This window comes from Aphanomyces invadans (assembly GCF_000520115.1).
Source record: "Aphanomyces invadans strain NJM9701 unplaced genomic scaffold supercont1.3, whole genome shotgun sequence".
NCBI classification, from domain to species: domain Eukaryota; phylum Oomycota; class Saprolegniomycetes; order Saprolegniales; family Verrucalvaceae; genus Aphanomyces; species Aphanomyces invadans.
Window position 1 is genome coordinate 1233272 of NW_008580148.1, and position 23530 is coordinate 1256801.

The window sequence follows — 23530 nt, forward strand, 5'->3', positions numbered from 1 at the left end:
GGACACAACTTCCCCACTCTTCTTGGGCCTTGGCTTCGTCGAGCATGTCCGCTGCATTCACGGTTTACAATGCGCGTCGAGGAGTACCTGACATACCCCCGTCACAACGCGTTGAGAGGGTCGTATCCAGTGATGAGGTGTACACCACAGGAAACGTCACCGTCGACGCCACGGGTCGACCTCGTGTCACAAGTCCCAGCAGTTGTTTGAAGCGCTGGAGTTTGTCAACGCTTTCGTGATGTAGGCCGCGCGTTGTGGAGCCATCAAGGCAAAATCACAGGGATGCGAGTTTTTGTTTTCTTTCGTACGGAGGACCTTGCTGCCTTCCACGTTGACCCAACTTTCATCGAGCATCTCGCCAGTCCTCCGCTCGTGCAAGTATACGAATACCTGGACAGTCACACAGGTGCGTCGATCGCTCGAATTGGCACTACTTGACGCCCCACGTTAGCTCGTCCGCTTGCTGCAGTCGTGTTCCTTTGCCGTTGTCTTGCCAAAGCCCTAAGTACTTGGATTCGGACGCCAAACAACGTGCAAAACGCATGATCTCGGTGTGCCGGACGTTGTCGTAGTTGTTCAAAGCCACCTCGACTTCCTCGATGGCTCGATCCAGAAAAATCGCTGGCAACGGGTCGTTCAGTCGAATGCCACGCCGCCTCCGACGTAATGTTGTCCCTGTTTCTCTGGTGACAAATCTGTGTACATCTCGGGACTTGCACGACGGTGCTGCATCGCATGACACAGGGGCACCCTCTGCGCCCGTCGACTCTGGATCGTCTGTACCTGTGCCGCTCTGAGCAATGCACACTTCGGGGCAGTTGGCCGCGCTGGTGAGGTGGATGGACGACGGAGTGGGTCGTCGCCGATTTCGAGTCGATCGATGGCAGTGTCCATGAATTTTTGGTCCTCGATGATGTTCACGTTGAGTGCCATATCGGTGATGGCGGTGCGGATCGTCGGCGCGATGTTTTGCACCTGGAGCGTCGCGAATGACGACAACAAATTCTCTCCCAAGCACCGAGTCAGGGGGTTCACTAAGCTAGGTTAGCCAATTCTTCTGTACTGGTATGTGGCCAGAAAACGCGCAGCGCTGCTGTGTGCGTACCAGGTCGTCTGCGAAGTGGCATCGCGTCCGGGGCTGGACTAGCTCCAACGCGTCTTCACCAGTCGACTACCCTTGAACTATTGGCGTGCATGATTTGCAGCATACAACTAAGTTCCTTTGAGTTTTGCACAGCTACGAATACTATCCCGATTGTGCCACCCGTGACGCGGCGACGCACAACGAACTGTACGAACCGGTGAATCAAGCTCGTCGTTACTCAAATCATCTTAGCACTCGACGAACGCCAACGGACTGGATTTTCGAGATATGCTGAGACTTCCGCGAGACAAGGACTCCCATTTGGCTCCCCTCATGACTCGTCAGTGGGTGTTGTATGGATGCCCACGTTGTACCGCCGTTCCAGACACTGTAGACTTGATCTGTCGTTGGCGGCGTCATGAGCGAGGTAGCGTGGCATATTCCCAGAGAACGGTCGCAGCGGCATCACAGCGCTCATGTTTCGGAACACTGGGCTGGTCATCGAGGTACAAAAGTCCTCCTTGCACAGGACGCCAAGCACGGGACTCTTTGATTGGTATGCCCAAAGGGCACGGGCCAATCAATTGACTTCTCTGAATGGTCGCGATCTTTGGAGCAGCATCATTCGACTCGACATGGAATATGCGTCGCTCAAGGACCACGAGGACGCCGTCGACCGCACGAGCGACGTGATCTTCGCCGTGCTCGGGTTTGCTTACTTGTTTCCGTTCTGGGCGCTTGTCCAGCCCGTGGACTACTGGCACATTCTCTTTCCAACGTTCAACGTTGAGTTTGATATTTCGTTGACGTACACGGTCGCGAGCGTGTTGACGCTCGTTTGGGTTGTGTTTGTCAGTGGCGTTCGCGGCCACAACGTTCGCATCGTCGGGGGGCTCGCGACGCAAGTCGCAGTGCTGGTTGTCTTGCCGTTTGTGGCGCTCGTGCCGTCTCCAGTGTACCGCCATGTCATGGTGCTGACATCGACCGTGTGGATCGCAATTGCCACAGCGATCCTCGACAGTTCGGTGTTTGGCCTAGCGGCGCTGTTTCCCAAAGGCGCGATCGAACACGTTCAGTTTGGAATGGGCATTTCTGGCCTTGTCACTGCCATCTTTCGCGTGGTGTCCAAGGCGTGCTTCCCCGCCAGCATGCTCACAGTGGCCACCACCACGTACTTCTTCGCAGGCGCTGTCACCGTTGGGTCAGCTATCATCGCTTACTTTGCGCTCCTCCGACTCCCACAGACGCAGGACCATCTCCACGCCGACAGGACGCAGCATTCCTTTCAATGCCGCTTGCTTACCAAGGTGTGGAAAAACCAAGCACTCGTCGTCCTCAACTACGCAACGACGCTTGCCGTCTACCCAGGGGTAGTTTCGGAACTCAGGAGCTTTCAATCCCCGATGTTGAACTCCAACGAGTGGTGGCCACTCCTTCTGCTCACATTATACGCGGCCATGGAAGTCGTTGGCCGATATGGCGCTGCGTGGAGTCACTGTGGTTTCACGCCCCAGTCCGTTTGGCGCGCCGTCGTCACGCGCCTCGTCCTCATTCCCGCACTGGTGTGTGCGGCCAAAGGCGTGTGGCTCACTCATGACATCATCTCAGTTGGCCTCGTCATGGCACTTGCCTTGTCCAATGGATATGTCGGCACTCTGACCGTCGTGTTGGTGAACGACTGCGTCGACCCTTCCGAACGCTCCGCGACTGGGATGGTGTCGAGTTTATGCATCAACATTGGCTTGATTCTGGGGGCAGCAGTGGCATACTTCGTATCCCAGGCTGCTCACATGTGAGCCCGCCGCAGCCTCCTCCAGCGCCCGATGGAGTTCGCGGACGCAGCCATGCCACACGAATCTAACCTTTGCAACGACACCCTCCAACATTCAATACAAACCAATGTAAAATTCCAATTGAAACCAACCGACGGGCCACACAAGCCTTAAGACATGGTGTGTCTCTCTGCATCTTCCCTACTGGTTGGCAACCACGTCATCAATCACGACTCGCACGATTGTCGAGTCAGGCGTCGGCGCAACTTGGCACACGGCAATGCGGTGGCACACGTCCAACGCGGTGGAACCGCCTTCCAACCATTTGGCCAAGTCTTCAAAATGCTCGTTTACATCGTCACACTACGGCATCATGAGATCATTCTTGTGGGCACGACAACATACGTACATGGACGGATGGCGGCAAAAACGAGCACATGGCGCCGATGGCCTCGCGCACCAACGGCAGCTGGTGCTTATCCACCTTGATCACTGCCCCAATCGACTCGGACGCGTACTGGCAAAACAGACACCCCTCGTCCGACCCGACCGACCGATTCGACGCCATCCATGACGTCACGTGGGCTTCCAAGTCAAGCGTCGACTGCTTGGCAATTTCACACAAGTGCGTCTTCAAGCAAGCTTCCGACGGGTTCGTCCCGCTCTCCACCAACGACGCGAGCGAGTCAAATTTGCCAACTACCGAGTTGCACTGCACACAACCACGCGTCAGCCCCAACTCGGCAGTACCCACCATCACGGCAACGCACCTGGGCTTGTAATTGCTGAACTTGGGAGCACAGCGCTTCGAGGCCAGTCTTCAAGAGCGGCACGACGTCCTTGTCGTAGTTGGTCACGACCTTGATCAACTGGGCCACGTCTTCGCACAACAAACACGTCAGCATGTCCTTGGGACGATTCGCTTCCATGGCGTGCATCTTGATGGCCAAGTCCCCAAGTTGACTCTGGACAAATCCGTGTGACGTGGTCGGCAGAGCCAACTGTGCTTTGGGCAATGGGGTCGCCACAGAGCATAGTTCGACTTTGCCACACGCTTGCGAGGCCGCGGTCCCGGCTTCAATCAGCCCCACGAGCGCATCAAACTTGGACACGACCTTCTCGCACTGCGCTTCGACGGGAAGCTTTGCGCACAAAATTTCAAACCCTGGCTTGAGAAACGGCAAGATGGACTTGTCGACCGTGACAACCTTGGCAATAACAAGGCCCACATACTCGCAAAAGACGCAAGTCAGCACGTCCTTGTCAGCAGAGACCGGAGTCACAGTCAACCAGCTCTGGACAGTCGTCTCTATCGCGTTCACTTTGTCTACTGAAGATAGCAATGGCAAATGGAGCGCTTGCTTCGCTTCGCACAACTTGACTTCGTTACAAGCTTCCAAAAAGTTCTTGCCACCTTCGACGAGATTCACCAAGTGGTCAAACTCGGGCATGACTCGGACGCACTGGACAACACGTCGTCAGTTGACGGCATCGCAGCAAAACTTACCTGCGGCGTCTGGAATCGATCGCAGAGCACTTCCAACCCAATCTTGAACGCCATGAGGTACTGCTTGTTGACCTTTTCAATGGACATGATGGTGGTCGCGACCGCTTCGCACATTTCGCACGTCACTTCGTCGTCCTTGCCCCACGTCGACACGGTCGACTCGACCTTTTGCAGCGCCTTCTCCACGACCGCCGACTTTTCAATTTCATCACACAGCTGCACGTGGACACACGCTTGCAATGGCGACGACCCGACTTCAATCAGCTGCGCCAACTCGTCAAACGCCGTCAAGACTGTCGAGCACTTGGCCTCGGGCGGCAGGCGCGTGCACAGCGTTTCCATCCCAATCTTGACCAGAGGCACGACGTCCTTGGAGTATTTGGCCACTTCGACAATAACTTCACCGGTCGCCTGGCACATCACACAGCCCAAAATGTCTGCCTTGACGCCGTGGGGAACCGCGAGCGCCTTGTGCACTTGAGCTTCGACCTGTTTCAATGCGGCGTCGACGCGAGTCGTGCCGAGGGTTTCGACTTCCGGTATGCAAAAGCCCAAGTCCGTGCAGGCGAGTTTCGCGTGCTTGCCCTTCTTCAATAATGCTTCCAGCTCGTCAAACTTGGCCACAATGTCGCGACACTATCGATAGGAATTCACCAGTCAGCCAACAACTCGAAGGCCTTATCCTGCTTTACAGCCATGTCGGTGCTTGCGCACCGACAGAAAACGTAAGAGGCCCAGACCGTACCTTGGTACAAGGGGGCAAGAAGTGGCAAACGATCGAAATTGCCTTTTTCAACTCGGGCAACGACGTCTTGTGCGCCTTTTCCACTTTTTGGATCGCATAAGCCACGTGTTCGCAAGTCGTACAACCCACGTAATGCGTCACGTCATACGTCGGCGCCGCCAACTCGTCCACCATTTTCTCTAGAATCGACAACAAGTGCGCGGGCTTGGCTTCCACCGACGGTGGACGGGCAGCAGCCGCCGCTTCCAAGGGGGAGCACATCTGGACAGCCTCGCACCCCTCTCTTGGTGTCTTGCCTTGGTCCATCATGTTGGTCAGGTCGTCGAAGCGCAAGTCCATCACCTTGCACTGTTCACAACCCATTCGACGTCACAGAGCGTCCTGAAATCGATCAGTTGCAGACGAGACCTCACCTGAGCTTGGGGCGGCAAGTTGATGCACAGGCCATCGAGACCATCCTTGACAGCTGGCAAGGTATCCTTGCCGCCTTGATGCAGCGCCGATGTGACGACTTGGCCCACAAATTCACAGTACACGCAGCCGAGGAACGTCGGGGTGGCTGCCGCAACTGCTGCCTCCGTCACACACGCGCGCACTTTCTGGCACGTCGCGAGAACATCGTCGCCTTGTTCGAGGTGTTTGGCCAACACGTGGAAGTGGCTGGACATGAATTGACACTACAGCCACACAAAATGAGACCACCGATGCAAATTCATACTGGTGGCACGACGCACCGCTTTTGAATCGGCAGTGTGCGCGCAAACCGCGTCCAACCCGTCCTTGTATAGCTTGAGGCCATGCGGCACATTCACCAACGAATGCATGGCGTTTGTGTTGTCCTGGCAGATCGCGCACAACTCATCGTGCTGCGGTGAAGCGCGCAGACTCGACAAGGCCTTGGCAGACCCGGCGTCTGGGCGAGCGAGAGCAGCAGTGCACATCGAGATCTTTTGGCAAATGTGCTTGGGACTCAAACCGTCCTTGAGCCACTTGATAATGTCGTCGAGGCGGGTGACGAGAACGCTGCATTTCGACGACGACGGAAGGTACTCGCAGAGCAACTTGAGGGCTTGCTCCACCACTTCGATTGCCAGTTCTTGCTTATCAAAAGTGTTTTCAATCATGGTGACAGTGCGTTCGCACAGCTCACACGAATCGAACGGTGCGGCATGATCATTCGACGCGGCAGCTTCGACCCAGAATTGGCGCCATGTGCACACAAGTGGAGGGGACGTGATGCCGTGCGCAAGCATGTCCTCCACCGCAGGGGAACTTTGAATCGCCATGCACTCTTCTTCTTCCGCCTGGGAAAACATGAGTTGGCCACTGCATGCACGCATCGGGAACAAGCTTTCAAAAAGCTCGTCAAACATATCGGCTTGCTTGTCCGACTTGATCAACGACGCCACGGCAACCTCGCACGGATCGGGTTTGGTCAGGACGACGCTCATCACACTCTGTACATCCGGGAACGTCTGCGTCATCACGTCGCCAAACCAGTCTTCGCTAAGGGCATTTGCTGGACTCGCCAGCGCCACTGCGAACGCGATGCCGTGCCCATACAGCTTCATCTTCGCCGCGTATTTGTTGGGTTGCACGACGGAAAAGATATGCCTGGGACTGAGCGGCAAGGAAGAACGCAATTCCTCGTAAGTGCGTATAATTGTATCTTCCCGTTAATATAGAAGATCGTACTTAAAAAGAACCACTGTGGGACACAACATGATTGTTCCCTGTTTTGAATGACGCATGCGGTAGTAGTCACATCGTTATACTGACATAAAAGATGACAATGATTTGAATCCCTCGAAATAGGGACGGATTAGAATGATGATTCTGCTGTCATGGACCAAGGTGGTTGCGCGATGCACACCTTGATGGGATCATAGGCAAAGAAGGGAAGGATGGCGGCAGGCGGCGAAGTACATGCAGCCCCGGCGCAAGCTGTGGTCTTGAATGTGCCTCCTCGTCGCGGTGAGAGACGAATGCGCTCTGCACGGGCCATCCCTAGCTGATTGTGGCAATTCCCAGTGTGAGTCACAACGGGCTGGGCCGTGCGTCCACAGGTTGATCGCAGTCGAACACGCACACCGAAACACACCGATGAAGCGCACTCCCTCCACGGCGGGCGAATGACCTCGTGAGGAATGTAGCATACGTCGGTCAACGGTTTCGTTCCAATCGCGCGCTGTGTAACGCGACGGGGTATATTTGGAACCGACAACGGAACTTAGCACCGCGAAAAACGGCCCTCGCTGTACTGAGCCATGCAGCACGGCGGGCGAGGCGCGTTGGACGACCCGCCCCAGACGACAGAGTCTCCATCACCGTCGAGTCGAGGCACAACAGACGGAAGTGGGGCCACGGACGCCGCGTTTAGCCATCCAGAGGACATGGTCGCACCGTCCAATTCGTGTGATGAGGAAGCAGGTTCTGTCAGTGACGACGACAGTCTGTGTCCAGAGGGAATGGAGGGAGAGCTTGTCATGAAGTCGTGTCTCCACGAGAAAGGCTCGAGGGGCGGCGGGTTCTTCCATCGACTCGTCGGTGGCAAGCAGCACAAATATCAGGTCGGCAAAGCCTCCGCCGCCATCGTGACCAGCCTCGAATCTGTTTCCACGACGGCCATTGCTTCCTTCGCTGGGACAGGGGACGTCCTGCGGCATATACCGCCTTTGACTCGCACTTCGTCCGACGTGATGGAGGACATTCCACTGCACGAAGACCATTCTACGACGACCTCGACACCGTTTCACGACCAGGGCAGTCCGTACCCCGACGCCCAGACCACGTTTGTCGCTCCCGAAGTCGTGATCCACGACTCGCCGGCCAAACCCTCGACGAGAGAAGCCAACGACGCCGTCAAAGTCGGCTACAGGCACCCAATCCTTCACAAACAGAGCTCGTGCATTGACTCGAGTGGCAGTTCGAGCGCCACAGACGAAGTGCCCACACTACTTGTGCTTCTCACCATCGTCAGCGCGTCCGGCTTGCTCAAAGTGCACAAGTTTGGCGTGCAGGCGCCGTACCTGGAAATGAAGATCAGTTCGGACGAAGCGTCGCCATTCCGGACAGCAGAGTGCAAGAAAGGCGGCACGGAGGCAGTGTGGAACCAATCGTTTACCCGGCGGCTCCATTCACTCGACGATTCGCTCTACGTGGCGGCGAAAGCCAGCACCACCGTGATCGGCGACCTCGTTGTGTCGTTTCGGTCGTTGGGGTTGTCGACAGAGCTCACGAATCACACACTAGAGTTGACTCGAGGCAAGGCCGCCGAGCGGGTAGGAACCATTTGTCTGCAGTGCCGAGTCTTGGACCCGACGGCACCAGGCGTAACACCAGTGATCGCCGCCGCCCCCATCGCACCTCTTCCCCCGCAACAGCCCGTGCTTCCAATGCCGTCGTGCGTCGACAAGCCCGTAGAGCCCAAGGTGTCTGTGGCCAAAGTCAAGTACAACGACGTCGGGGCGTCCGTGGACAACGGTGTCTGGGACGCCGCGATTCGAAAAGGCGCGCTCATGTTCAAGATCCCGTACCACCAGAGCAGCGGCGCGGCGCCAAAGCGCAAGTGGGTGGCGCTGCAAGACCTGCCCAAGAAGGGACTGTGCATCACATGGAGCGACCCGCATAACCCGGTCGAGTCGAGCCACCACCTCATTGCGCTCCACGACGTTGTCGAAGTCAAGACAGGCATCAAGACGATGGCATTTCGGAAACAACATGCAGCGCACAGCAAAGGCAACACGTTTTTCCACGAAGACGTGTGTTTTTCGCTCATTTCCGCGTCGCGATCGCTCGATCTGGCGGCCGCAAGCAAGGAAGAGGCGGCGCTGTGGGTCGCGTCCGTCCGACGGATGCTCCAGCACCAAACGACCACATCATCGACGGCGTCATCTTCCGTTGTCGTGGGCCTCCGGACGTCGGCCAAGATCATGCAAGACTTCAAGACCGCGGCCACGACACCCATACGAGACAAATCGACGCACGCCATGTGGATGCAGGACCTGTTCCGGTATGCCAAGGCGCAGCAGCTGTCGGAGATTGCCCACTTTCTTATGGATGGCTGTCCCGTCGATCTGTTGGAACCTCAAACAGGCGACACGATTCTCTTTCTCGCGTGTCGGTCGGGATACGTTGCGCTTCTCGAGCTTTGCCTCAAGTGGGGCGCCAAGAACGACCCGCACCCGACGTTCGGGGACACTGCCCTCCAGATCGCTGTCAAGGCATCGCAGCCGGAATGCGTCCGGCAGTTGCTCTCTATTGCAGCCAAGAGCGACATGGACACTGAGATCGTGAACCACGTCGATCATGCCAACCAAGCGCCGCTACACGTCGCGGCGTCCCAGGGAGATGTGGTGTGCTTGCAGCTCCTGCTTCACCACGGCGCCGACATTTGCGTCGTTCAGGCCAACGGCCACACGCCGCTCCATTGCGCGGTGCTCGGTGGCCACGAGAGCTGCGTCGCGTACATTTTGGACGTGGGAGGCGACGCGATCATCAACACGGGCGATGGCCTCGGCAACACGCCGCTGCACTGCGCGGTGCAACTCGGCCACGAACGCCTGGTCAAGTTGCTTCTCGAGAGCGCGGCAGACGTGACTGTTGTCAACAACGACAACTTGACGCCATACAAGCTCGCGCGGCGCCTCCCCAAGCTTCGCGCGATTCAAGCGCTGTTGGCCATCTACGAACCGGAGCCGCCTCCGACACCGTCCAAGGAACAGCCGCGCAACTTGTGGCAATCGACTCCCCAGTCGCAATCGGCGCGATTGCAAGTTCGAGACGCGTTGATGAAGCACAAGTCGCAGAATTTCCTGATGCCGTCCCCCGCCAAGTCGTTGAGCGCCCGATCCGCGTCGGAAGGCGAGTTTGACGGGTACACAAGCAGCAGCTCGACCACATCCAACTGCGTTGGCGACGGGACCGTCAACAGCACGTCGTCTGGGTCGTTCTACTGTCACGAAGTGCACCCCACATCACCATACTATCCCGCCGACACAAGCAGCAGCGCTCACCACCCCACACAACCCGTGCCACCGCGACTGCCGCCGCATTCCCACGTCGTTCCGCCGTCCCACCAGTACCCGACCTACGCCACGTACGACTGGCAGCACGAATGGGAGGTCAAATACACTGACGATGGCCATGCCTACTACGTCAACCTGTACACGGGTATGTCACAATGGGAAGCCCCGCCCGCTTTGCACGGCTACGATCCGTACGCCACTTGTTTGTACGATCACCAGCTGCCTGCCGTTCCAATGAACACAAACTCTGTCTACGATTCCAGCAGTCAGTACATCCGGGCGCACTTGATTCGTTCCCACAACAGCGCCGACACGACCCACCACGTCATTGCACCACCTCCACCCGCCGTGTACGCAAGCCCTGCCTTCCCCACGTCACTCGTCTATCCCCCCCCTTCCACGACGTCAGCTACGTCGTCCCCGACGGCATCTCCCCGCTCCAAAACGAGTTTTTCCGAGCGCCGAAAAATGGAAGGGCTGACCATGGAGCCGCTCAAAGTTGTGACCGCGCTGCCCGACCAAGGTAATTACGCGCCAATGCCCGTCATGATGCTCAGGCAATCGTGTGCGCGATATTAGGTCCAACTTTAAAGCTCGAAAAACTCAACGACGAAAGCGACATTTTCCAAAAGGTACTTGGTCGTTCCCGCGGTGGGCTAACGACGCCTGGTCGTAGTCGCGTTCGCGGTCGCCGAAAGGCAAGTCGAAAACGGTCAAAGTACTCGACATCAAGCGCGCCAACAACATCGTCATGACGCTGTCCGACTTTGAATTCCACACGCAGTTTGACAAGATCACCCAAGCCATCGTGGACATGGTATGATGCAGTCGATGCAGCATCTCTCGACCTGTCATGTTGTACAGGACGACCACGCGCTCAACTTGGAAAAAGTTCGGTGCCTCAAGGGCCTCTTCCCCACGGGTACGTCCCATTCTCGAGCTTCGCCGCTGACTGGAATCACGTAGACGACGAGAAGGAATCGCTACTCGCGCGACAAGCGGACAAAGGCGAGTTTGGCAAAGCGGAAAAGTTTATGATGGTGCGTGCGCCCCCTAGCCGCACAGACCATGGTGCATAACACAAACGACGATGCAGGCGTGCCTAGAAGTGGACGACATCAACATTCGAGCCGACTGTTTTCTGTTCAAACTAAAGGTTGGCCGCCGCTCTCTGCTGACGACTGTACACTCATGGCATGTTGTGCAGTTTGCCAGAACGATGGCCCAGCTAAAAACCCGCGTACACATTGTTCTGTCGATCTGCCAAGTCATTCTCGACACCCCTGCTCTGTGCACGGTCGTGCAGCAGGTGCACCAAACGACCGACTCGATCGCCTTCGACTTACATCCCTGCGTCTGCATAGATGCTCGAGGACAAGAAGCAAAAGGTCATGTGGGAAGATGACAAGTACAAACAGCTCCTGGACACCGCCATAGCCGCTGGCGATGTTGCCACCGACCAAATGGGCAAACTCCGGCAGGTCGAGTCGGTGCCGGATCTGTCGTGTTTACTACGATCTGAGCTGCAAGACGTCCTGGATTCCCTCATCAATGGGTGCCGGACATGCCAGAATCTCTTGTCTCAAGCCAAGGCCAGGCTCAAGCAGACAGAGTTGTCGGCGACGAGCCCTTCCAACCCAACCACCCTCATGGGCGCGTCCGCCGTCGCCGAATTCGAGAGGTTCATCAAGGCGAGTGTCGGCGAAATCAATGACGCCACGGACGAGTTTCGCCAAGCGAAAGCGTGGGAAAACAAGCTCGTGTCGGAATTTGGCGCCGTCCTTGAAGACTTTAGTCCGCACGAGATCCTGTGTGCAGTCAAGGAACTGATCGCATAGCAACGATAGTCCAATAGTTCGGGTAGTTCGCGTTAACGTTAGGTCCAATGGAAAAATCCACGTCGGATGCAGTCTTGAGGGGGATCCATCAAGGCGAAGGCATTCGTACAGATGACTGCAACAGCCCACAATGCTAGGCAAGATAGTTGAGCTCCAAAGTACCAAGGAGCGAGGCGCCATTCCCCCTCTTCCCCGTCGCCCTTCATACCTGGATCTGTTTGTGGGCTTCTCGCAGACTAGGTGGATCGGTCAAAAAGACTGGAATTCTTGACGTCACCGCATCCACGGATATTTCTCGACGTTCTGCATGCATCCCCAGCGGTCGTGACGGAATCGTTCTGTTCTGCCTAAAAGTCCCCTTCGGCTGGGCTAGCCAAGCCATGTTATAGTGAAGGAGCAGACATGGTAGTGAAATCAGTGTCGAGATGTGCAGTGGTGATAAGTATTCTATTGCAAGGATTTCGAGATGGATATGCATCCTATGCTAGTGACAATGTCTAAATCGAGCCTGCAGACGTGTTGTAGCGCAATCGCGACGTTGGCGACCCTTCCTCTTCGGCGTACTCCCCGCTCTCGTACGATACGGCGCTTTCAGGATATTCTCGGATGTTCTGGGCATACTTTTCGTGGAGTCGCGCTTCTTCTTCCCACTGGACATGGTCGTACGTGGGCTGTCTAGTCTGGATGCGTCGCAAGATAGCCTACATGAGGAGCCACAGGTCACTTATAATGCCATCCATCAAGGCGCAACCTGGTTTTCGGCCGTGATGCGCTGCAACTCGCGCTTGCGCTGCTCTTTGTTCAGACTGTGTCCATGTTTGAGCGACTCGTTCTTGTTGTCGAGTGTGTCGTGCTGCATGATGAAGCTCATCTTTTCTAGCAAGATTCGATTCTCACGCTCGATTGTGGCATACCGCTCTTCTTTCATCTGTTCTTTCTTGAGATTCTTGCGCAGGTGGGCTGGTCGTGTTGGTTCGCTGTTGTCGATTGTACTCTTGATCGTATTGAGCTTCTGCTTGTGGATCAACTGGCACCGGTTGTAGAACTTGGAGTCCGTGTGCTTGTTCAGCGTTGGCAGTGCTTTGCGGCCTCGGTCCATGGCTCGAGCTCAGGGGAAGGCAAACTGCGATGGCCATCGCCATGATGCCTTGGCTATAAATATGAACTCGGCCATTTCCCAAACGGCACGTGATTTGATTGGCGGATTCGATTGTACGAATAAATCAATCATATCCGGATTGTCTGGACAAAGATCGAAAACATGGCGAAAGGTCACACGCTCCAATATTCCCAAAGCAGAACGCGTCATGGCATCTATCTACGAAGGAGCGTTCGATACAGCGGCACTGCAGAAGGAATTGGCGCTGGCTCTCGAGGAAGACCGCAAGTACAAACTCACGGACGAAATGAAGAAGCGCGCGATCCACACGGCAGCCAGCTACGACGACTTTCGCGTAAGCGTGACTACAAAGTAATGTGGCGGCAGATGCCTCTTGTGTAGAACTTTGTCCTGTGCGCCGACTTGAAACCTGTCTCGTCCAAGGAACTTCAAAATCTGTCCAAGAGCGAACGCAAGCGAAATCGCATGTACCAAGCGAAAACCGCCGTAGTCGACACGACCAAGTCCAAGACGTTGGTTGGAGAGCTGGATGCGGCTGTCCCGCCTGCGACGTCTGTCGAGTTCCTTCGAACGTGGCGCCGAAGTTGTGTGACCCAGGATGCCAAATACAAGTACGTGCATTAAATCACGTCGGAGTGTTTCCCACACATGCATAGATATCTGCAGGTGACCACACCCGAGCGGCTACAGAAGCTGTTTCATGCCGAACTGGATTCAGACTTGATGCTTCAAATCGTGGCATGCTTGAATGCGCAGTTTGTGAATTTGAACCCGAACAACGACGTGGACGACTTTGAGACGGAACACGCCCATGCATGTTTTACCCTTGCTATGCTGGAAGCAGCGACGAAAACAGGCCGCTTTGCGCTGACTGTGTCGTTCTGGACGTCGAGCCAAGCAACGACGGTGGCACAGCTTGTGGCGCGAGTCCACGATATCCTCGTGTCCAACTACGACGACGACAACGACGCGCTTGGTCAAGTGACTGTCCGCTTGGATGCACTGCGTGACCAGTTTCGCCAGTAGCCATTCAAATATTGTACGGCGTTTAGAAGTCAAAGTAAGAAATAATCAATTGCCGATTTGGTGCAGTACAGCCCGAGCGCGATGAGAAGTATGCCCATGCACCGCAAGATGGCGCCGATGGTTTGATTCTTGAGCCGCTACCGACACAGTCAGACACTTGGAGCCCTTTCTCAAGCCAGCCAACGGACCTGTTTGTACGTCTTGAGCAGTGCCAAGAGGATGTAAAACCACGTAGAAATGCCACACGCGACGCCGACGCTGAAAAACACGGCCAAAAACAGCGTGAACTCCAGGTATCCCGTGTGATACACTAGTCATGGAGCATCTTCGACCAGCAATTCAACGAGTTTGTGGCGTACCGCTGGCGAGGGCCCCTGTGTACGTAGCCAAGAGTGCTGGGTTGAACCCTGACATGGTAAAACCCAACAGCAAGTGCTTGGCCATCAACGCTCGAGCAGAACTTGGTCCAAACGAATTCTTGGCGCTTGCATTGTTCGAGTCGGACTCGATTTGAGGCTGGACTTCCAGCCGAAGGAAAACTATGCCGACCACAAGCAGCATGCACGCTCCGAGAATTCTACCAAGAGTTGATGGCCTTGAGCGCTCGGCCATGACTGTTAACCGATAACATACTTGGACACGGGAAGCAGCCACCCGACTCCAACCAAGAAACTGCCAAAGCCCCAATATGCCACGCCAGCATACGTCTAAGACAATTCATTGAGATAGTTCGAGAAAAAGGAGCGGAAAGTGATAGCGCACCGCTTCGGCGACGGCGCCGCCAAGCGCAACAGTTTGGGCATCCCAGTACTGTCCCTGGATGCCCATCTTGAGCACCATGGCGGACGTTGGACCAGCGATGGGAATCGAACCCAAAAACCCAAAGAAGAATCCCGCTACTACAGGTAACAAGTACAGCAGCATCCACATGTCTGGGCCCAACTTGGGATTCGGAATCGTGGTTGCGACACCTCCTGCCTTTGATCCAATCGTGACACCAGGAACCAGCGATGGAGATATCGTCGCAAACGATTCGGGTGGATTCTCTGTCATTGCAATCACGTGGGTACCCCCTGGCGGAGTTGCGGACACTGGAATGTTCGATATTGGCGGAGGGGTTGGTGCAATCGCATCGTCCAGAACAAGGTACATCGAGTACGTTCCCACAACGAGGAGACACACGAAGATTGTGGCCGCAGCTGCCGCCATGGTTGTGTAGCGGTGTCTTCGCCTCACCGTGATGTAGTTCAGGCCTTTCTTGTACAACGGCAGCATCGTAGCGCGCTTTGGTCACCACCGTCGACGGCGGCGGGTGAGTAAAACTCGTTTTTTCACACGGAGGTTGTCGAGTCCTTCATTTCGATTGGTCAAGCAGGTTTGCTTGTTGTAGGTTACTGAATTCATTTATAAAATGTGTAAATGAATTGTCTATTCATGTGGACTACTAAGTATGAAAAAGATGACTGGATGGTATTCAATTGTTCATTTATTCCAATATTTCTTTATCCCGACCTCATCGCGTGAGGATGCCAAGTGGCGGCACAGACAAGGCTAAGGAAGCGGCGGCGGATCCAAGCGCGGCGAGACAGCGCTTGATCTTCCTCTTCACGTATGCTGCATACACAGCAGTGTACTTCACGCGAAAACCGTTTTCCGTTGCCAAGTCGACCTTGATGGCTGAACGCGTCCACACGGAGAGCGAACTTGGCCTCATCGACACGGCGTTCCTCGTGTCATATGCTCTGGGGCAATTTGTTTCGGGCCCTGTCGCGTCGCTTCTGGGGTCCAAGCGTGGTCTTGCGGTAGCATTCGTGGGCACGGGTGTGTGCTCTTGGGTATTTGGATCAAGTCCGTCAAAGGAGGTGAGGTCGGCTGCGTGGTTCGCGAACGGCCTCTTTCAAGCGTTCTTCTTTCCCTTTATCATGGATATCCTGCGTGCTTGGTTCCCACCGTCGAGCCGCGGTAAAGTCCTGGGCTTGTGGACCACGTGCCAGCAATTGGGCGGATTCGCAACCAGCGCGTTCGGCGCGTATGTCCTCAGCACGTCGACGTGGCACAACGTTTTTGTCTTGCCAGCCGTTGTCTCGTTCGTGTTTGCCTTCTTGTCTATGTCCGTGCTCCAAGTGTCTCCTGGTCAAGTTGTCCCAACGTCGTCGTCGTCGCCTGCCAAGTCACCGTCGTCGCCGTGGACAGTTCCCCACTTGACCAATGTCGGCAGCGCCTACTTTTGCATCAAGCTGGTTCGGTACACGTTTCTGGGGTGGCTGCCATTCTACCTAACTGCAGTGCTGCAGTACTCCGCTGCTGAAAGCGTTCTCTTGTCTACCGCGTTTGATCTCGCTGGCACCGTTGGCAGCGTCGTCTGTGGGTTTACGTCTGACAAGTGGTGTGGCGGGTATAGTGCGCGCATCGTCGCCCCGATGTGCATCCTCTGCGGTGTCGGTACGGTGCTGTACCCGCACATCGCTTCCACGAGCCAGATGGCCAACATAGCGGTCATGGCAGCAGTCGGGCTCTTTGTCGCGGGCCCGGACTCGATGCTTGGGGGTGCCGCGTGCGCTGAAATTTGCGAGCGCGATGGCCAGCCAGCTGCTGCAACCAGCGCCACCGGGATTGTCAACGGCATGGGGTCGCTCGGGGCCATTGCGTCTGGCATGCTTCCGATCCTCGTGAAGGAAACGTACGGCTGGAACGTGTTGTATTACACGATGGGGGGCCTCTGTCTTGCGGCGGGAGTGCTGCTGCTCCCGCTGACAACCCCGAGAACGACACCACACAAGAAAACCACATAAATCGTTCAATTTCAAATTAGATGGGTATTTCGGATATTTGTAACATTGAACAGGATACGGGAATTCCAAGTGTGACGTATCTTGAATGGTTACCTCCGCGACCTTTCGCGCACGTCAGATTCGCACGGTTTGGTCATTCGAGCACAGCTATGCTGCATACGCGTGCATCTAAGGTGCGTCTGTGGATTCTCGCGACCGCGACCTCCGGGCTCGCGTTAGCGGCCTATCGGCCCATCGACGTCGTGGGTGTGACCGACCCAGTGTTGCTCGCACGCATCGAAGGGTACATGCCGCCGATCTGTTCATCGCTGTATGGGGATAGCGAACACTGGACAGACTGGAGTATTTGCTCTGCGAAGTGCGGCGCTGGCCAGCAAGTGCGGTACCTTACGAACGCAGGAATTGAGAACCTGCAATCGAACGGGTGTGAGATCTCCATCGACAAGCGCAACTGCACGGGCACGATGTGTCCTCGCGATTGCCAGTACAGCGACTGGCTCGAAAACAACGGAACGAACGGTGGATGGGGTGTATGCGACAAGGCCACGGGCTCCCAAGCCCGAAAACGAGTTGAAATCATGTCGGCCGCGAACGGAGGCAAGTCGTGCCCTGAGCTGTGGGGGGCACCTACTCAAACCAAGAATTGCCCGATCGACTGCGAGGGCAATTATGGGCCTTGGGAGACCAAGTGCAATGGCAAGAACGGCACCGTTACCCGTCCATTCATTGTGACCGTGGCGCCACTCAATGGAGGCGCGGATTGCCCAGCCCTGTTCGACACGATGGATTGCAATCCTGCCTGCACAGAAATTCCGTGGGGACAATACAGCGAGTGCAGCCCCATCACTGGCAACCGCACCCGGACGCGCGACGTGCCCGTTGACGCCAACTGGCTCAAGATCACTACGATTCTCAAAGAGAATAAATGCCCCACGATTGATGTCCAGCCGTGCAACGTGCACTGCCAACTTGGTAAATGGACAGATGAAAAGGTAGCCACGTGCAATTCGAGTACTGGATTGAAAACCCTCACGCGGCGCATCGTCCAACCGGCTCGGTTCTGTGGCACGCCATGCAACTCAACTGAGCATGATACGCTCTTGACCAAGACAGTACCGTGCAACGTCCCGTGCATCTTGGACTCGTGGGGGCCATGGACATGCGACAAGTCGACTGGTCTCGCCACGCGGATTCGTGCCGTGCTGCAAGCGCCTCTCAACAACGGCACCACTTGTGGAATCACCAGCCAAACCCAAGATTGCCGCTCCGTGACGTGCCCTAACTGCGCCAAGACGTGCGAACCCACCGACTGGGTGTCCGATAACGTGTGCAACGTGACGACGTGTATGTCCAAGAAAACTCGGACAAGAAAATACCCTGTCCGGGATGCCGACAAGCCGTGCAGCTTGGAAGCGTTCGAGCCATGCACGGCAGATGCAATCATGGGGCCTTGGTCCGCGTGGAGTGAATGCGACGAACATGCCAGACGCACGCGGTCCCGCGGGATTGTGTCCCCAGCTTGCAACTGGGGCGGCGTGGCAAGCCACACCACGGAGACGCAGTCGTGCCAATCCATCTGCCTTCCCCGCCACAACCCATGGCCAGTCGACAAGGACGGTCAAGAAGTGTGGGGACCATGCAACCAAGCGACGGGGATGCAAACTCGCCGCCGTGTCATCGTCAAACCCCCAACCGCCGATCAAGAGCCATGTCGGACGTCCGAGTCTCGAACCTGTGCTGTCAACTGTGTTTTGGATGCATGGAGCCCTTGGTCCAAGTGCGAAGCCAACAGTGGGCTGCGCAATCGCACGCGGCGCATCCTGCAGCCCATGCTCAACGGTGGAAGTCAATGTGGGCCTACTCAAGAAACGGAGAAGTGCCCCATGGCATGTTTGACCGGAGAGTGGAGCCCTTGGTCCCCGCCAGACGACAAGTGTGTGTGCCACAGCACCCGCGACCAGCTCACTCCAGCGATCAACGGTGGGCCATGCATTCTCAAACAGTTCGATCCATCTTGTGTTCAGAACTGTGAGGTCGGGAGCTGGAATGCTACAGGGAAATGCCACGTGGCTGGACCTCGCGCTGGGTATCGGCGGCTGACTCGATCGGTGCTTGCACGTCCGTGTAACGGTGGTGCTTCCTGCGGCGCGACCGAGTCGTGGGAGCCGTGCGATGTCCACTGCGCCATGGGAAATTGGAGCTCCTTTGGACAGTGCGACCTCGAGACGCAAACGCAAACGGCAGAGCGCACGATTCTCCATACAAACTTCGGCAACGGCAAGTCTTGTGGCGCTACAGTCAAGACCCGGCCGTGTGGCGCTTGCGCCGACCTCCTGACGCCGTACCAGTACGGGGTTTGCAACCCCGCGGTGGGGACACGAACTGGCATTGCGTCGTGGAAATACCCACCCAAACAAGGACAACAGTGCGCGCTTCGCGTCAAGCAGCGATGCGCGGTAGACTGCAAGCTGTCTGCTTGGAAGGCTGGTCCATGCAACGTGCGAGGGCCGCTTGCGGGCAAGAAGTCGTTCACACGAAACGTTTTGGTACAGCCGCTCAATGGTGGAAAACAGTGTGAAGCATTGGAAAAAGTAGAGAAGTGCCGAGTTGATTGCAAACCAACCAACAAGTGGGGGCCATGGGGCCAATGCCTGCCGAACGGCCTGATGAATCGCACGTTACTGATTGACTACCCCGCTCAGCATGGCGGTAGCAACGATGCTTGCACCGTGATGGAATCCAAAGCATGTGCTGTGGATTGCATCATTGATACGAGTACTGGTGAAGTCACGCGTGGGTCGCTGAACGGCGGTTTGACGTGTCAAGAGGTTGCCGCGGCGGCAGGGCTCGACGGGGACTACTCGGACGTGAGCGGTTCGTCCCATTTTTCAGTGTTGGCCAGTCAGCACAAGGAAGTTGTGATGTCCATGGTCGCTGCTGGGGGTGTCGGGTTGATGTTTATGGTGGGGGCACTCCAGCGTCGATACCAAGCTCATCGCCAAAGCTACAGCTCCATGGCGCAAGCGTGAGCATAACTCAGGCTGTTGCCGAAGTCTAGTGTTTTGCATGTGTGCGATAATCAAGGGTGTTTGTATATCGTGTTGCGACTGCTACAACATGTCTGCAGCAATGGTACAAAGCCATGGCATCCCAACCACCTCAAGTGAAACCAGCCCCGATGAAGCGAGGGCGACTTTCTGCACTTCATTCGCAAACACGGTGCTAGCTCTGTAGCCCCGACTTGGTCATCTCTAGCATGATGCTTCGTACTCCATCCGTCCCGCGCCGGCTCGACGTTTACGAGCCAGCTGTATTGTTCTGGTGGGAAGCACCCTTCCTGATTGGCTCAATTGTGAAACACCCACTTTATCCGGATGTCCACGACCTTCCAAAGTGCAATCTCAGCATGATACGTTTGACTCGTTTCATGTATTCGCCATACAATCGGCCGAATTAGAATATCTTCATGGGTTGCCACAGGAGAAAGCGTCAGGGGAGCATTCATCTTCACATTGGCTTTGTTGTGCTCAAGTGGTCTTTCAGTATGCGTCTGTCCCTGTCGTTGTCCATTATCTATGCTGCCGGTGCCGCCCAGGCGCTCAACTACGACCCGAAGCTAGTCGTGGGCGTGAGTGACCCGGCCCTGATCGCCAAGATTGAAGGGTACATGCCCCCCATCTGCTCGTCGCTTTACGGCGACTCCCAGCACTGGACCGACTGGAGCATCTGCTCGGCCAAGTGCGGCAAGGGCGAGCAAGTCCGCTTCCTCACCAACGACGCGGTCAAGAACCTCCAATCGAACGGATGCGAGATCTCGATCGACAAGCGCGAGTGCAGCGGGAACGAGTGCCCCCAGGATTGCCAGTACGAAGACTGGCCGGCGCAGTGGTCCACGTGCGACAAGTCGACGGGGATCCAAGTGCAATCGCGCCGGGAAATCACCCCCGTGAAGAACGGCGGCAAGACGTGCCCGGAACTGTGGGGACCCCCCACGCGCACCCGTGCGTGCGACGTCGACTGCGAAGGGTCGTACACCGAGTGGACGGAATGCCAAGGCAAGACGGGGTCGCGCAGCCGCTCGTTCATCAAGACCGTGCAAGCGCTCAACAACGGCAAGGCGTGCCCTGCGCCGGTTCAAACCGAGCGTTGCAACCCCGAGTGCCAGGCCATTGCGTGGACCGCATTCAGTGAATGCAACCCCCTCACGGGATTGCACACCCGCACGCGCGACATCCCCATGGACAGCAACTACGTCCAGCTCAAGTCGGCGCTCAAGGCGAACAACTGTCCGTTGGTCGACACCCAGCCGTGCGACTTGGACTGCAAAGTGAGCGACTGGAAGGACAATGGCACGTGCGACCTCGCGACCGGGTCGCGCAAGTTGTCCCGCACCGTCGTGCAAAAGGCGGTCAACTGCGGCAAGCCGTGCAACTCGCTCGACCACGACACGAACCTCGAGTCGACGGTGACGTGCCCTGTCCACTGCGAAGTCAGCGACTGGAGCGCATACTTTTGCGACAAGGTGTCTGGTGTCGCCACGTCGACACGCACGATCACCCGCCAGCCTCTCAACGGCGGAAACTCGTGCCCGGAACTCCAGCGCACCCAACACTGCGGCCCACCCGTGTGCGAAACTGGCGACTGGACGACGCAAGAGTGCTCGGCAGAGACGTGCACGGCTGTCCGCACCCGCGAGCAGCTGTACCCGATCCGCGACCAAGGCAAACCGTGCAGCCTGTACGAGAAGACGCCGTGCAAGCTGGACGCGGTGCTGTCCCCCTGGTCCGAGTGGAGCACGTGCGACGCCACGGGCCACAAGACCCGCACGCGCGAGATCATCTCCGGTGCGTGCAACGGCGGCGTCCCGGCTGGCCCCACCGTCGAAAAGACCACGGACGGGTGCGGCAACATCATTTGCAACTCGCTCAACAACCCGTGGCCGTCGGACGAGCAAGGTGACGTGTGGGGACCATGCGACCAAGTGACGGGGATCCAAACCCGCCAGCGCGCCATCATCCGCAAGCCGACGGATGGCACGGTGTGTGAGACTCAACAATCTCGCACGTGCGCCGTCAACTGCGCCGTGGACGCGTGGCAGCCTTGGTCCAAGTGCAATGAATGCACGGGGCTTCAAAACCGCACGCGCAACGTGATCCAGCCCGACCTGAACGGCGGCAACCAGTGCCCGGACACCAAGGAGGTGCGCAACTGCGCCGTCGTGTGCGAAGCCACCGAGTGGACGACGTGGTCCGAGCCCGACGAGGCGTGCACGTGCAAGCGTCAGCGCACGGAGCTCTCGCCCGCCTTAAACGGCGGCGAGTGCGTGTTGGAAGACACGGACCCGCACTGCCCGCGCAGCTGCGAAGTAAGCGACTGGAGCGCGCCTGGCGAGTGCGAGTTGTCCGGGCCGCACGCTGGTCTGCGTAAGTTCACGCGCACGGTGCTCAAGAGCCAATGCAATGCCGGCGCGGCATGCCCTGAACTCGTCAAGTGGGAGACATGCAACGTGGACTGCGAAGTCGGCGACTTTGGCGAGTGGACCAAGTGTGACCTCGAGAAGCAGCTCCAAGAACGCAGCCGCCCCGTGCTCCAGCAAGCGTACAACCAAGGCATCCAATGCCCCGCCACGACCGAAGTCCGTGCGTGCGGCACGTGCAGCGACCTCGTCGGCCCCTTCACGTACACGTCGTGCGACAAGGAAAAGGGCACGCGCTCGGGCCTCGCGTCGTGGATCGCCAAGCCCAAGCAAGGCCAGGAGTGCCACCTCCAAGTCACGGAACCGTGCGAAGTGTCGTGCGAGGTGTCGGAGTGGAACGCCGGCACGTGCAACGTGCACTCGGCCATGCAAGAGTTCACACGCCAAATCATGGTGAGCGCCAAGAACGGCGGCACGGCGTGCCCGCTGGCCGACGAACTCGTGCGCCACGAACCGTGCAAGGTCGACTGTGTGCCGTCCGACCAGTGGGGTCCCTGGACCACGTGCGACAGCAAAGGGTTCTCGTCCCGCAAGAAGATCGTGGACATCGTGGCCCAGAACGGCGGGTCCAACGCGGACTGTCTCGTCGAAGAAGTCAAGGTGTGCGCTGTGGACTGCGTCATCGACCCCGACTCGGGCGACGTCCTCCAGCCTGCGCTCAACGGCGGCAAGACGTGCAAGAAAGTCGCGGCAGAAAACAACCTCCCCGGCGACTACTCGGACCTCACAACCACGACCAACTTCATGGCGATGGTCAGCGCCAACAAGGAATACGCGATGGCGGCCTTGGCCACCGGCGGCGTCGGCCTCATGTTTGTTGCGGGTTTGATCTCGACGCGCCGCCAGCGCCGCGGTGGCTACGACTCGATCTCGCGCCAGATCCCCAACTAAACCCTGCTTCTGCTGTTGTTCCTAGTGTCGTCCTATAAGCTGCATTGAATATACATCTTGAGTGACCTACGTTTTGAGGCGCCTCTCCACCGACCTTCGGTCCACACCGACGGCAACCCATGCATTCATGTATTATTCATTCGGAATCGGAACTTATTGTTGCACCAACGCGGCAAGGACGAGAGTGACAACGCCAGCCGCCAGGCCAGAAGCAGAGGACTTGACGGTCGTCGTGGGAGCGGTAGTCGTGGT

At 57.0% G+C, this 23530-nt stretch overlaps 9 protein-coding genes across 15 annotated transcripts; 6 read left to right on the forward strand and 3 right to left on the reverse strand.

Moving 5' to 3' along the window:
• Positions 1-1702: 1702 nt before the first annotated feature.
• Positions 1703-6706, reverse strand: H310_02070 (hypothetical protein). Of its 6 annotated transcripts, XM_008865459.1 has the most exons (7): positions 5843-6706; positions 5522-5785; positions 5109-5456; positions 4364-4999; positions 3627-4319; positions 3266-3568; positions 1703-3219 (listed from the first exon to the last, which is right to left on the reverse strand). In XM_008865459.1, exons 1-7 carry the CDS (start codon positions 6677-6679, stop codon positions 3058-3060), a joined length of 3243 nt encoding a protein of 1080 aa, XP_008863681.1. In that variant the 5' UTR covers positions 6680-6706; the 3' UTR covers positions 1703-3057. The 6 variants fall into 6 exon arrangements, with proteins under 6 accessions (XP_008863681.1, XP_008863684.1, XP_008863686.1 ...); XM_008865462.1 differs by having other exon boundaries at positions 1703-3568; XM_008865464.1 differs by having other exon boundaries at positions 3266-4319.
• H310_02071 (hypothetical protein) lies at positions 1720-2880 on the forward strand (the record flags this gene model as incomplete). The annotated part of the gene is made up of 1 exon (XM_008865465.1): positions 1720-2880. One exon carries the CDS (start codon positions 1720-1722, stop codon positions 2878-2880), a length of 1161 nt encoding a protein of 386 aa, XP_008863687.1.
• A 290-nt stretch (positions 6707-6996) lies between the features above and the next one.
• H310_02072 lies at positions 6997-12098 on the forward strand. 2 transcript variants are annotated; one of them, XM_008865467.1, is made up of 9 exons: positions 6997-7082; positions 7140-10658; positions 10715-10767; positions 10812-10952; positions 11000-11057; positions 11102-11175; positions 11232-11291; positions 11343-11444; positions 11500-12098. In XM_008865467.1, exons 2-9 carry the CDS (start codon positions 7376-7378, stop codon positions 11971-11973), a joined length of 4245 nt encoding a protein of 1414 aa, XP_008863689.1. In that variant the 5' UTR covers positions 6997-7082; positions 7140-7375; the 3' UTR covers positions 11974-12098. The 2 variants fall into 2 exon arrangements, with proteins under 2 accessions (XP_008863689.1, XP_008863688.1); XM_008865466.1 differs by having other exon boundaries at positions 6997-10658.
• A 301-nt stretch (positions 12099-12399) lies between these two features.
• On the reverse strand, positions 12400-13112 carry H310_02073 (hypothetical protein). The gene is made up of 2 exons (XM_008865468.1): positions 12725-13112; positions 12400-12674 (listed from the first exon to the last, which is right to left on the reverse strand). Exons 1-2 carry the CDS (start codon positions 13070-13072, stop codon positions 12471-12473), a joined length of 552 nt encoding a protein of 183 aa, XP_008863690.1. The 5' UTR covers positions 13073-13112; the 3' UTR covers positions 12400-12470.
• Positions 13113-13280: 168 nt separating this feature from the next.
• On the forward strand, positions 13281-14119 carry H310_02074 (hypothetical protein; the record flags this gene model as incomplete). Its single annotated transcript, XM_008865469.1, has 3 exons — positions 13281-13427; positions 13475-13704; positions 13750-14119. 3 exons carry the CDS (start codon positions 13281-13283, stop codon positions 14117-14119), a joined length of 747 nt encoding a protein of 248 aa, XP_008863691.1.
• Positions 14120-14148: 29 nt separating this feature from the next.
• H310_02075 (hypothetical protein) lies at positions 14149-15328 on the reverse strand (the record flags this gene model as incomplete). The annotated part of the gene is made up of 5 exons (XM_008865470.1): positions 14149-14256; positions 14308-14429; positions 14479-14696; positions 14753-14826; positions 14882-15328. 5 exons carry the CDS (start codon positions 15326-15328, stop codon positions 14149-14151), a joined length of 969 nt encoding a protein of 322 aa, XP_008863692.1.
• A 287-nt stretch (positions 15329-15615) lies between these two features.
• Positions 15616-16979, forward strand: H310_02076 (hypothetical protein). Its single transcript, XM_008865471.1, has one exon. It carries the CDS (start codon positions 15646-15648, stop codon positions 16909-16911), a length of 1266 nt encoding a protein of 421 aa, XP_008863693.1. The 5' UTR covers positions 15616-15645; the 3' UTR covers positions 16912-16979.
• Positions 16980-17010: 31 nt separating this feature from the next.
• H310_02077 (hypothetical protein) lies at positions 17011-20010 on the forward strand. The gene has a single exon (XM_008865472.1). The coding sequence runs from the start codon at positions 17061-17063 to the stop codon at positions 19938-19940; it is 2880 nt and encodes a 959-aa protein (XP_008863694.1). The 5' UTR covers positions 17011-17060; the 3' UTR covers positions 19941-20010.
• A 408-nt stretch (positions 20011-20418) lies between these two features.
• On the forward strand, positions 20419-23346 carry H310_02078 (hypothetical protein). The gene has a single exon (XM_008865473.1). It carries the CDS (start codon positions 20456-20458, stop codon positions 23276-23278), a length of 2823 nt encoding a protein of 940 aa, XP_008863695.1. The 5' UTR covers positions 20419-20455; the 3' UTR covers positions 23279-23346.
• Positions 23347-23530: the final 184 nt, after the last annotated feature.